The sequence below is a fragment of the Lepisosteus oculatus genome, chromosome 21 (assembly GCF_040954835.1).
Source record: "Lepisosteus oculatus isolate fLepOcu1 chromosome 21, fLepOcu1.hap2, whole genome shotgun sequence".
In the NCBI taxonomy this organism is placed as follows: domain Eukaryota; kingdom Metazoa; phylum Chordata; class Actinopteri; order Semionotiformes; family Lepisosteidae; genus Lepisosteus; species Lepisosteus oculatus.
The window spans coordinates 13,570,850-13,584,592 of NC_090716.1; the positions used below are offsets into that span (position 1 = coordinate 13,570,850).

Consider the following 13,743-nt stretch of genomic DNA (forward strand, 5'->3'; position numbering starts at 1 on the left):
TGCTCTAAGGAGCTCTTGTTCTTGCTGGATATACTACACTGCTCTGCCCGAAGAGCTCTGGTACCCTGCTGAAGGCGCGGCGAGGGGGTGATTAACGTGGTCAGGTCGGTTATTTTAAAACTGTTTAGAGCTCTGTATTGTAACAGGCTAGCGAAGGCTACAAAGCGTATTGAAAACAACGCTTTCCCTTTCCGCGGTGTATCTATTCAGGAAAACACCATCTCTTTTGTGATTTTCTCTGTCGCTTGACCTGCGTGAATTATGAGCACGCGTTAGGAATATGAATTTAAATGCTTGATTTGTTGATGGCAAAAACGTTCCTTCTGCGACTGTATGTGAGCGCTTTCAGAATTGCACTATTTGCAAGCAGTTCTTCATAGTCCAGAACGTTTTTTTTGTTGCTTTAAAACGTTCATAACTTGGAACAAATTTCGAATTTGTGTTGTAAGACCGAGGATCACAGGGTAAAGTTTTTTTTTACATTTGAGTTTTGCAAAGTGTCTAGGAAACAGTTACTTTATCATGAGGAAAAGGCTGTAACGTGCGTAGAGGACATATGTGTCCAGTACTGATTTTATTTTGAGTCCGAGAGCTTTGATTTGTAACAGACGCAGCGACTCCTCGGCTCCTTCGGAGAGACGCTTGTCTATTTTAAGTTTCATGCAGTCTGGAGTCTTTCATAAGAAGCTGAAGGTCCAGTGAGGATCACAAACTTGTTTTAACTTGTACACGCGTCGGTAGAATGTGTGTTCCCCCAGGCTGATGTATTTCGCGCTCTTCCGTTGTTTTATGCCACAACAGATGACTAACAAGGTTCAGCCTGCAAAACCTGAACTTCACCAGCTTTTGTGAAAAACCTTCCGTTTGCATCCTCTGTGTGAGCTAACGGCAATTCTCTCTTCTCTTCTCCGATCGCTTAGCAACTCCGGCTGGGCAATGTGTGTGTTCTGTTCGCTTCCTGTCTGCTGCGAGGAGCACTGAGGCCCTGAGCCTGGAATCCAAGGAGCCCGTTCGTCTCTCAGATCTAATCTCCGGCCCGAGTATATCTTTCTCCCTTTTTCCAATCTCTTTCCCATCCCGAAGGAGGGCAGGTGTGACAAGCCTTTTGTGTTGTCTACCCCGTTCGTCCCGCTACGGCCGTTTCAGCTGTGTGTGTGTGTTTGGGGGGGTTCCACAGGAGGGCGAGGCTGTGCGAGTGGGGTCCCCTGTCTGCGACAGGTGCCCGTGTCGCCGCTGTCTCGGAGGGGTCGTAAATATTTACGCCAGGCTCTCTGATTGCACTCGTGTACGGATGTTCTCTGCGTGACGTCCTCTCCTCGGGAAGAAGAAATTCCAGCGTCCAAAAACGCTCAACCAAGCTCTTCCATTTGGGAAATTGCTGGATTCTGCCCCCTCTTGAATTCAAGCAGGGAGGTAGGGCAGACAGGGCTTTAGGCTGTGTTAAAACTGCAAGTTCAATCCCAAGATCCATTTTATCAGTGGATGTTCAAAATAAAATGTTACTGAGCTTGGTGGGGAAAAATGGCAGAAAAGATAGCAGGAATTTCAGTGCGCACAGGTTTCTGTAGTTTCAGGTATAAACACGAGTTGGGGACTGCTCTGGGCCACAGTTCCAAACCAAGGAAAAATGTTTTTCAAATATAAAAATCAAGCAAGGCCTTATTGTGTGGGGAGCGTTCTGGCGCACTATGGCTGCCGTTGCATCATCCAGGTGGGGTTGCACACTGGTGGTGGTGAAGGTGATCCCCATTACCTGTAAAGCGCTTTGAGTGGAGTGTCCAGAAAAGAACTGTATAAGTGTCAGCAATTATTATAATTATTATTACAGATTGTTATCCCCACAAATATGTTCATTTGTCAGTCACTGTACACCATATCCCATAGTATCTTACAGATCTGAAGTCTGGTGTCTCCAGATTTTTTTCCATTTCAAGACCAATTGTGAATCAAAGCACAGAATGCATTTTCATTTGACTGTTTTGCTAAAACAAGTTTTATTGTCAGTTTCAGAATTTATCCAGCATGATTATGCGGCTTTTTAGTGACTTAAGACACTTGGCTGTCGTTTGATATGGTTGAAGACTTTAATTGAACTCATATGCAGTCATAAAAGTACATATGTCTCAATGTAATTTAATAGTTTGATAATAGATTTGGGGGACAAATGCAAATGCATGCCTTTAAATACAAACTGTACAGTTGTTTGCATTTCTGCTTGCATTTGCATGTTCTGAACACCCAAGCATTTGCATGTATATTTAAAATAATTTTTGAAAGCTTCAAACCCTCCCAGCTGTGTTTTAATAAGTTCCATAATCTACGAAAGTTGTATCCATCTGAAAAGTGTTCAGCAAAACGAATGTTCGTGTTCAGCACTTCTCAGCCCCAGCAATGGCTCACGTGTTCATGTGAAAGCACGACAGAGTTTGGCAAACAAACTCCTAATTTCAGTAATTCAGTTACCAGTTATTGAACTATTTGTACATTTGAATCCCTCCCGATCTGTAACTGTTACTGCCTGTAAATACCCTACATCAGTGTTAGAGGGCTAGAGAAAACAAATGAAATACAGCGTTAACTAAATGCATCTGGTGAAAGACTAAAATGTGGAGAGCGCATTATGGGTTACAATTTGTGTAATGTGTCTCCAGTATTGGTACATCTGGCAATTCTCACTGGCCGTGATCAGTGTTTGTTTGCTATTGTACTGTACTCCTCACGTGCCTCTTTTGCTTAAGATCTCTACAAAATTACTGATTTTTAATTGTATGTTTGTATTAATTAATGTCTGTGCAGAGAGGTATTTGAAATACATGTATATAGGCACATGTTTGCTTTTGATTAGTTGTGGCTGTGACGTTATCACATGCAAATGTAGAATGTCAGAAACGTCCTCACATTTACATTTGATGCAATTCTGACTTTACTATGCCTTAGGGGAAACTTGTTTTACGACTGATTCCAACACAACAGTGTATAAATAACCATCAGCAGCAAAGAGGTCTGGACAAACAGAATTTAGGGTGGAGTAAAAGAATTAGCATTTCAAATGTATTGGTGATAGCTCAGAGGGAGTATGCTTGTTTGAAGAGGGATTTTGGCTTTTCTGGGGTCAGTGTTGAGAAATGAAGGGCTTGAGAATATTTCCTTGTTTTACACAGGCTGGTTTGGAGTCGGTGTCTTGGGCTGTGGAGGTGTGAAGCCCGTCGTTGAGTTTGTGGTCGTTTCCTTCCTTGTCCAGCCCAGCTATTGTTCTTCCAGGCTGTGATCAGCGTTGCCTTCTCTCATTGCTCTTCTCAGCTAGGCTGTAGAATGCTTGTGCAAACAAAACGTCTGACTTGCCACTCAGAGCTGCCGGATTTTGGTTTTCGGATTAAAAAGGAGAGGGGATGGTAGCTTATCTCTACTCTTGCTCTCTTGTGCTCCTGCAGGTGGGTTAATAAGGGAAGAGCAGAGGATGGTGAGGACGCCACCACTACAGATACATTAAAATGGCAAATTGCCGTTTCCATGTTGGCAGCAACAGAATATAGATTGTATGAATTCAGCATACAGTGTCTAATTAGTACTATTAGAACCACAGGCGTTTATTTAGGATTATTTAGTTTATTTGGAATTCCAAGCAAAAAAAGTTTCAGTTGCAGGTTTCCTAGATAAGAAAAACAGCCTTCAAGGCCCAGATTCCAGTGTATTTGTGTTTTTTTATCAATGAGTCGATTCTGACATGATCACCCCCACTACGGAGATTTGAATTCCCTGCGCGTTCCCTGTTCTGTGCGTGTTTATAGGATGGCTTTATCTGTGCAATAACACGTGTGGTAATGGGTTATTGACTACAGTGCCAGTCTATGAAACCGTCATCTGGTCATTCAGATTGATTTTCCCTGGTGCGCAGGCTTGCTCAGGCCAGGCCTGAGTGTGTTGATGAGGTGCGGTGTTGCCTCTTGCGTTCCTGCCAGTCTGTGATCAAGTGAGAGCAGTGAACGTATCCCTCAGCAGCTTGCATTCTCCCTCTGCTTTTATTTTTCACTTCTGATGCTGCGACCCACTATTGCCCCCAGAGAAAGGCAGCGTGTCGGAAGACGATGCAAAACAATGAGTGAAACAAACACGGCATGAGATGGAACAGCAGGCTAATGTATGTAGCGGTTGTGTTCCTGCATGATGTGCTCCGCTCCTCGGCGAGTGCAGCAGCGAACCCTCTGAAGAATTGGGCTTCTCTCTTTCCTCCCGAGAGGTGTAACCGATACAGGCTGTGCGGTTTCGGCCTGCGGCATGCCCCCGCTCAGGGTCCCGTGCTCCCAGAGTGCTCAGGGTGAACGATGGCGCGACTGGCTCATACGAGTGAGGGGAGAGCAGGCAGCAGGCCGCGGGCTCACGGGCCTCCCCCGGCCTGCAAGGCAAAGCCGCAGTGTCTTCCCAGTCTGGCTCCAGAGAGCCCAGATCTCTGTCGCCGTGCTGTGACTCTGTTTACTACGGCTGGCCACTTCCACTGGTGTTCGCGATTCCCTGACGCTGACGCCTGCTTTCTGCACCGGTGGAGTTGGCAGCTCTTAATCGGCACATCGTAAGCTGAGTGTGCTTGATCGGGACATTTTTCACCTGTGGGAAAATGCCGTGACAATTGCTCTACATTATTACCTGCGTAATTGGGCTTTTCTCCTGAGCTGTTGATATGATCAGAAGTGTGAGGACCTGCCCTCCGTTCACAGGAGGATGCAGGAGCTGTATGAGATTCCCCACGTACCTGTGAAACACATTGGTAACAATATGACTTGACCGCACCTCACCAGTGGGTTTCTGCTAGCTCAGGCAGAGTGCTGTGCACGGAGAGTTGAGTGTCACTTCAGTTTGGGCACGACTGCACGCTGGCCGGCTCTCTGTAGGTAAAAGGAGGGTGCAGCTGCACGTCTTGCAGTGTCCAAATTCCCTGAGCTAAGACAACGGGGTGCTGTGGGGTGCTCAGAAGCGCTTGCTGTCTTCGGTGCAGATTGTGTCATTCGCTTTCCTTGGCATCTGTTTCATCGCGCAGCGTTGTAAGGTGTGTTGTGGAGACACTGGGCTGGGAGTACAGTATGTCGCGGTGAATGTCCTGTCTTCTTACACAAGCTTTCAACAGGCAGTTCACGGGATAAAATGTGCCACAGACTATAAAATCTATTTCCAGGAAAAAATTAGACTTGGGCTCTGACAAAATAATTTTGTCAGATCACATCCAAATGGTTGATTTTCATTAGGAAGGGAAAGCCTGAGTTTGGGGACGACAGAAGTGGCGTTCTGCACGTCAGGGTTCTGTGGGTCTCGGGCGAGGGGGGAGCTGGAAATCTACAAGCTACAGAAGTCGAAGAGGGCCGGGAGGTCTCTGCTCTGGAAGGAAAGGCTTTCTCTCTCTGCCTTCTGCACTGCCGTCGGCAGCTTATTCCTGCAAGTCCCTCCGCCAGCCTAGTCCTCCCTCTGCGCGAGTCCCAGCCAGCGGGCGGCGGGAGCGCGAGACAGAGGCTGGGAGGAGGCCACTGCGTAGTCGAGCGGCGGAGCGCCGGGGGCCGTCGCCAGTCTGGGCCAGGAGCCAGGGAGCCCAGGCAGCGCGAGGGGACGGCGGGAGGACGGGGGGGGGGGGTGCCTCCCCTTGGCTGCGCCGCTCCATCTCCAGAGCCGGCAGGACAGGCTTGGCAAGGGCTCCGGAGGACGAGGCCTCCTGCATGGGCGTCCTGCTGTGCTGCGAGTGCTTCTTCTACAGGTAACGTCTCTTCCCGCAAGCCAGTGCTGGCCCCAGCTGGCGGCTGTGCTCTCTGGGGCTGTTGTGCCGGATGTCCTTTTCTTCCATTGCCGTTGTCTGTCGCAGCGGATCTGAAGCCGGTTCTCGAGTGTGGCCCGTATGCTCTGTGTGTTGGAGCAGCCCAGTGATTTCGGGTGATCGGAGCAGAGCCAGCCTCAAGTATCGGCCACCACTGCGCTGAGGGTGCCTCCTTTTTGAGATGTTCTTGGGATTTGGATGCCTGTTTTCCAGCCTTCTTTTGAAATGTGAGCCGGATTGTGGGCTTCGCTGGCACTGCCGGTCAGAAGCGGCTGCAGATGAGTGCTGCTGCTTTGCGCTGGTTTTTAACCTACGAGAAAGTGATGCGGAGATCCTGATGCAGGCTAACGAGAAAGAAGAAGTTAGGCCACCTGTTTCCAGCCTCAGAAAGCCGAGATTGCGGGCGGCTGTGCCCAAGCCAGAGGCTGGCAGAGAGTCAGTGGCCAGTGCCGAGTTCGTGATTGAGAAGCCAGGAGCAGGAAGGTACTCACGTGCTGCAGCTCCAGTGGACAGGAGATCTTGGCCTTGCACTGTGCAGCAGTTAGTCAGCCAGCGCTCCCAGCGGGTTTGGCTTCGACGTGGGCTTGGGGTCTACAGTCGCTGCAGACACGTCCAGGCCCGGATTGCAGGAGCTGACGTGATTTTGCTTGCGCTTGCCAAGCTGTGGCGCGCACAGCTGCATTGAATCAGACTTGTGGACCTTGCGCTACGGGCCTCTTCCCCCCTCAGACCTGAGAACAGTTGCCTCTTTGTCACTTGGCCGGTCTCGGGGCTTGGAAGTGAGCTTTTTCTTTTTCGCTTGTTGTTCTACAAATGTTTGGAAACAAAAAGCCGAATGTCCCAGCCGAACAAAGGCCAGTGTTGGCAGTCGTAGGCTTCCTGCAGCAGAGCAGGATATCTCATGGTCCCGTGTTTCCACTGCCCGCACCTGGGAGGAAAGTAGGGGGTGGGGGTGCTCTCAGGGTTGTGCAAGGGGGCCATGTGACTCCACTCTTCAACTTTCTCTGCCCGCTCTGCTTGGATTAGTCGCTTTCCTCCAGTGATAAATGGGCGCTTTCTGGTTTGCTGGCCAAGCTGCAGTGGGGGAGGGGGAAATTCGAAGGTAACGTATCGCCTAGACCCGGAGAAGCATGCCAGGCAGCCTTTACTGCAGCACAGAAATAGCTTGCTTGTTATAAACAGGCCATATCAGCAGTATGGCTCCTCGTCCAGTGTGAGAAGAGGCGGCCTGACGCCTGTCCACACGGTTCAGAGCTGCTCAGACCCGTGCACACACCCTGCTGAGAGAAAGGTCTTGCTGTAGGTGCAGGCAGGTTGATTTCCAGAGGAGAAAATTTTGAGTAAATGGATTTTTTTGAGAGAGCTCGTGGTGTGAGACCAGAAGGGCACTTCTCAGTCTGTGGCCTTCGACAGTCTTGCCCTGGCTAGGGGGTCATGGGGTCAGGAGCTTTCAAGGATGTGCTTAATGGAGTGATAAGCACAGGAGCTCAGACGTCTGTGGCTTAGAAGGGAGAACAAGCACTCCTTGCTGTTTAAGCTGGCACGGGCTGTCAAGTGTAGGGAGGCAGAAACCTGCCGGTCTCTATTTAATCAGTGAGGCGGTTTGGATGTGAGCTGAACTCACGTTTTTGATTGTGCAGTCACTGTGCAGCATCGCTGTTTAAACAGCACTGGGTCCTGACCAAGTGATTTAATCTCTCTGCTTCAGCTAGCAACTGAACTTTGATGGCATTTGTGGTCATTGTGAACACCACCCTTCATAGACCCGAGCGAAAATCCGACAGACACGAGCTTAGTTTATTTTAGTGTTCGGTTGTGGGTCTGCAGTGAGTACCTCGTAGGAAATAGATTTTTTGATAAACTCCTGTGGTAAAGTTAGGTGAGCATTAGGCCTTCAGTCGTAAATTGCTACCTTTTAAAGAACAGAAGTCATAAATGGGGATTTTCATTACATTCTTTTGTGAAATGTTCTGAATTAAATTGTACTCTGCAGGAGTGTAGCCTGAGTTATCGGAATAATGTGGAGAGTATGTAGTTCCTGTAGTGTCTTCAGAAGGTTCTCCTTTCCGAGTGTGTTCCTGTCTGTGCAGCCGGCAAAGCACAGCTGGGAGCTGCACATCACAGTTCCAGCGCTGGCCTCGCTGGCCCAGGTGTGGCCTTCTATTATACCCACCACTTGGAAGTAATGGGAAAAGTAAATTGTTAAGTTTAATTTAAGTTGTGTTTTCCGGCTTCTTCTTTTGCACTGGTTTAGTCTAGTGTAGTTAAGAGACTGCTGTGATTTCCTGAATTGTCCTGGTAGAAAAGTGCAAACTTCTGACAGGGAGGCAGGCTGAAGCCTGGTGCTCTCCCGTCTGGTCAAGGAAAAGGGCTTTTTATAACTGGGGCGCCACCCTTCCCAGGGCTGTCTCGGGCTTTACTAGATTGGAAGGTCAGATATGAAAACAATGGAAAAGCGGAGAAGCGCTCAGGTCTGGGGGAAAATTACTAAATTGTAGCTATTGTCTGGGAATGTTGTTTCACCAGGCTGCCCTCCAGCAGTGTCAGGGAAGTTTCTCTTTTATGCTAGAACTTTGTTCCTAATGGACAGAAGAAAGAGGAGCGGACGAGCCTGAGTGCAGTGTGCAGGATGTGACTGGGGTGGGAAGAATCCCGTTTTTCCTCTGGCACGCGGTCAGTGGATTACAGGTGGATGCAGGCTGCCTATGATCTGCTGGCCTGCAATGTCTCCGTCTCCTGTTTTGCCAGCTCCAGCACAGCCAGCCTGCCCGACGCTCCGGCCCGCCTTACTGTTACGGTGTTTTTACTCCAATCATCAGCTTTTGAAGTAGGTTGTATGTCTCGTACTGCGTCTGCAAGCTTGATTTTGCTTATGAAGTCATTTGGATTTCAAGTGAGCTTTGAAAGCTTTGTGTTGGGAGTTGTCTTTGGTTACTGTACATTCAAGGGCCTGAATGGCCTTCAATGAAGAAATTCTATGGGTCTCTTGCCCCTATTTTTAGAACTGCTAGTAAGCATCAACACAGAAATAAAGAATCTATGCTTGTATCTCTAGCATCAGGGATTACATTTGCTGACTGGAGCTACTCTGTTGGCTGAGCTTTAATTTCAATGGGAACTGGAATACTGCCTGTTGAAGAGGTGGAGTGTGTAATATCAGTCTGCATAAGGGTGCCCCTCCTTTCCCCAGAATGTAGTGCAATAATATTTCAGGATATCAAAGTCTCAGAATAACTTGTGGATTGTTACAGTTTGATGTGTGATAACATCTACTAAGAACAAACATTCTAATCCCTTTCTTAACAGGTACTGTAGTTCCTCCCATTACTTCACTGAAAATGTCACAGGAGCAGAATTCTGGCAGTAAATATAGCAAGGGCAAGCAAAGTGCAGCACACAGACATTTCCAGCAGTGTCTCCGCGTTAAACAACACTGGTGTCCAGGCCTGTCATGTTTCAGAGAAACATTTTGTTCCAGTGTGACAAACTTTCATTATTAATAATGTTGGAAGGAGGTCTGTGTGTGTTCAAGGAGTGCAGAAGCCATGGCTGTTTCTTATCAAGGGAGAACATAAACACAGGAAAGCTATGTGTATGTAAGAAAATTAAGGAGAGGAAATGTGGGGCTCATAAAAGCACACAGTTCAGAAATGATTCTTGCAGGACTCTACAGAAGCAGGAAATGGTGAAAGTGCCCTGCCAGGCTGCGTTACAGATCCACCAATGCAGCTATTTCTCCTCAGAATGGAGGAGATGGAAGCCAAGAGTAGTTTATTTACAGGCCTCTATTTCATCCCACAGGGTAAGTAGCAGTTAAGGTTCAGGATATGGGCAGTTCAGCCCTATGTAAAGCAGGCTGGATGAAATGAAGAACTGCAAGAAGTCAGGCATTTGCACAGATCAGACCACTTGCAGTTCAGAAACAGGAATAAGCAAACTCCTGTCAGTGCCGCAGTGATTGTTGTACACAGCTATAAGACACAAGAAGTGGTGTAGGAATTAAACATTGAAAGCATTTACAAAGTGTGTGTGCATTATGAACATGAAAAACTGAAGACTGTAGTTTGCAGAAAACAGTGGTGTTTTGAAGGTGTATTAAGCCAATAAGGTAACTATAATGTTTCTGGTGAGCAGGTGGTCCTGCTGCAATCATAGTGTATACAATAGTATACACACTCTATATGCTCTTTATGCTCTATATTTTGAATATGTAACAAGACGTTTATCCTGTTTCTAAAGTGAACTGGGAGTTTTGTGTCTGGAAAAAGGTTCTCCATTTAGAGTCCCCTGACTCTTGTGTGAACTGTTTTGGCCAAAGCCTGAAAACAAAGGCAGTGCCTCTGGTGCTCTGACCTGGTGTTCTCATTAAAGGAGTGCAGCGTGTTGGGGTTGGCTGGGCTGGCTACCCACTCTGAGGCATCTGCTGCATGTCTTGCTGCATGTATCCCAGCAGCCTCTGCTGCCGATACTGAGGGTTTATGGGTCCAGCGATGTTGCCAGTGTTGTGTGATGTTGATGCAGGGGAGTCCTATTAGCCCAAACACTGAGACTACTGCCAAGCCATTCAGGGGAAGTGAGTGGGCCAGTTAATTAAAGGTCATTGAGTACCTCACGTGGGAGATCTTTTCTATTTTTTCCATTATTTGGAAAATGTACAGGTTTAGACAGTCTTGTATCTTTTCGGACTGATTAGTAAGGTATTGTATAAACACTGTCAAATGTTTTACAAGCCCACTTCTGCAGCCGATATTTCCTTTTTTTTCATATGGCTCTAATAGGCCCACAAATACTTCCTGGTTTCCCAAGATGCAAAGTAGTACAGTAGTGGACAAAACAGGAAACCCTTTTTTGTTTGACAGAAAGTAGTTATATTGTTGGTTTATCAATCACCCTGAGCTACTGCTGTGTACTACTACAACTCATATGTTCATGCACCAGCTGAGTGAATTGTACCTTTCTGCCAGGGAAATGCTGCTAAGCCCAGAATGGTCCAGAAGGGGGTATGAAGTCGGTTTTGGGGTTGGGACCTCAAAGACAGATTACGCCCAATCGCCAGAGGCTGGCTGTAGTGTGTGGGAAAGGAACATCTGAGAGACAGCGCCACCTTTAGTATGCACGAGTGTAGTGCACAACGTTAGGGCTGATTACAGCAGTTTCCAGCCAGCTGATTTACAGGCATGGAAACCATCTCAGAAGCATTGATCAACAGTCCTGTTTTATGAGCTGTACTTCTAGCCTCATTCAAAGAGCATTTTTAATAAGAAGAATGAAATACGTCTGGAGCGTGAACCTGACTGCTCACATGCGTCCTCACCTTGCTGGTGCCAGGATCGCAGCAGGAGCAGCTCACTCCGAGTTCGGTGCAGTGAGTCTGAGTGAAGTGTCTCGGTCTAGAGCCAGCCGTGTGAGCTGAACTAGAAAAGGAAATGAATAGAGACTGCTTTCTTTTGTTTTGAAACTTTGTTCGGCTACCAGAGCCCAATACTAACACATCTCTCGTATCCTTCTGTTTATTATACTTTTGATCTGTCCTCCCTAAACCCATTGCTGGTTTGGCAACTACTGTACCAAACTGTCCATGTCTTGCCTTCATCCAGGCAAGCATTTCCTTAAAACCCTTTCTTTGTGCTACAGTTCCGGCTTGCATGTCCCGAAGCCTAAAGAGATGTTGAGATTTATTCAATTTGACAAAAAAGAAATGATTTTAAATGCAGAATCTGGGGAAAAGGCAAAAGACACAGCTCCTCGCGCGCTCCCGAGGCTGGGACTGAAGCACCTCTGTTCCTAAATGCCCCTGAACTCCTCCTTGGAGACACTGCATGTGTCCTGGAGGGTGGCCGCAGGGAGAGCTGACGTTCTGCGGCGCACAGTGGAGTGAGCAGGTTACTGGGGGCGCAGCGCTCTTATCGGCCCCTCCACTGCCCCTGCTCTGCTCTTATCAGAAGCTGCAGGTTGTTGGGAACTCAGCATGACAAAAAAAACAAGTATTGCCGGGAGGGCGTGTGGGATGGGCGGACAGCGCAGGACATGGCCTGGGTGGGCGCCTCCGGGAGCTCTGGCTGAGAGCCGTGGGCCGCCGGCCTGCGGATGGAGGAAGCAGACGGAGCTGCTGGAGCCCCTCGGAAGATGGACGGCCCCCCCGAGCCGCCTCGCGGTTTGCTGATGACCCTGTTCCACAGGTAAGGGGCTCGGCCTGGGCTGTCCGACCCTTCCCACACTGCCGCTGCTTACTGCAGGAGCCGCAGCTGGCCGGGGCTTCGGGAGGAAGTAGGACTCTGTACGCTCTTAGAAGACTGTAAGCACACTTGTCAATTCGCTGCTAAGCCATGGTTTATAAGCAGGCCTAATACAGCAGTGCAGCAGCAAAAGTCTGCGTTTTATTGAGACTATAATTGTTCTCGGAGAAGTTTTTTTTTTTGTTGAGAAGTTTTTTTCCATTATTGCGAATAGTTCATTTATAAAGTTTTGAGTTTGCTTTAAAAGGAAAGAAAGTTAGCTATACCTGAGGAGTGTGTAAGATACAAGCAAAAATATTATTTTTTTGTGGAAGTCCTAGTCACGAGTGGGCAGTATCGTAAAGGAGAAATTGTCTGTTTTCTGGATGAAGTAAATCTTGAATTAAAATAGCACATGATAGTTACCACAATGTCATTACAGGGGAGTTAAAACACCAGCTGACTATTTAAACCATTATTTCAATGTGTATTATTACATACACTGTTCTGGTCATGTAATTGGCACAACCCCTGTTGTGTGATTCCTGTTACAGCAGACGGCTGGTAGCAAACTGTTCTGTTAAGTGAATCGACTGAGAAAGATGTGCACAAGCAGCTCTGTCACCGTTATATAAATGTGTCTTGCTTTGTGTTTGATGTGGTGGTGATCTCAGCAATGCATGAGTGATACATACAGTATTGAGATACAAAACCGTTGTTTTCCACTATGACACAGTACTATTGCTTTTGCAAAACCACAGCTTTGTTTAAGTGAAAGTGTCGTTTCACTCTGTCTCTTATTACTTTGCTTCTACAGGAATTTGGTATAGTTAGGCTTAGGTTTATACAGTGTTTTAGTCGCAATTCACTGACCAGCCCATGATAAGATGTCTAAAATACGAAATATCATTTAGATAAACTGAATGATAATGGAACTGGTAAAGTTTAGTTTGTTGGATTCATTTGGAACTAAAGCTTGCTAAGGAATGGGACATTTTGTAAAACTAGTTGCACAAAAGAAGGAAGCAGAGTATTGGAAATGTCTAATAAGCAAGAGAAATAGCTTTGACCAGCATGAGTCATCCTAGTGTGGCGCACTGTTTCCAGCTAATGTGTGTTTGTGAAAGGAGACGCAGGGCTGTACGTGACAGCAGGTTCTTAGTATCGCCTCAATGCAGAAGCCATCTGACGTAAAATACTTTCTGCATCTTCTGAAATGCATCTGTTTCTCTCCCACGATTTGTTTCTTGTAATCAAGGTTTTTATGTCCGTGTTTATCTTCATAGCACTTTTTCTCCTTAGTTTTATGAATGACATCTGGGAAATGGTATGCATCTAAGCGCACAGATTCTGTGTAACTATTAGTACGCAGCCACAAACACCATTGTTACAGAATGATCAAATTGCTAGAGGTCAGCTGCATGATAGTGAAGAGGCATCCCCACACACACAAGCCATCTGCGCAAGTAATGGGGCTTTATTATACAGCCCTCAGTTTGAACTTTGGAAGCATTCTTCCCCCATGTTTCCCTCATTGAGGAGGTAATAATAATTGCTTACACTTATATAGCGCTTTTCTGGACACTACACTCAAAGCGCTTTACAGCTAATAGGGATCCCCTCCACCACCACCAATGTGCAGCCCCACCTGGATGATGCGACGGCAGCCATAGTGCGCCAGAACGCTCACCACACATCAGCTCTCAGTGGGGAGGAGAGCAGAGTGATGAAGCC

At 47.2% G+C, this 13,743-nt stretch overlaps 1 protein-coding gene across 5 annotated transcripts in view; it reads left to right on the top strand.

Annotated features, from left to right (window-relative positions):
• Positions 1-13,743, top strand: part of LOC102687194 (MOB kinase activator 2) — an 88,329-nt gene that overhangs the window by 41,944 nt on the left and 32,642 nt on the right. Inside the window, exon 1 of one of the 5 annotated variants that reach the window (XM_015338239.2) lies at positions 5,654-5,737. The exons of 2 other annotated variants lie outside the window; for them this stretch is intronic. In XM_015338239.2, coding sequence (XP_015193725.1) covers positions 5,700-5,737 — 38 coding nt within the window. In that variant the 5' untranslated portion in view covers positions 5,654-5,699. Of the gene's footprint in view, positions 1-5,653; positions 5,738-6,825; positions 6,897-11,825; positions 11,974-13,743 lie in introns of those variants that run through there. 2 more of the 5 variants (XM_015338234.2, XM_015338235.2) reach the window with 2 other exon arrangements.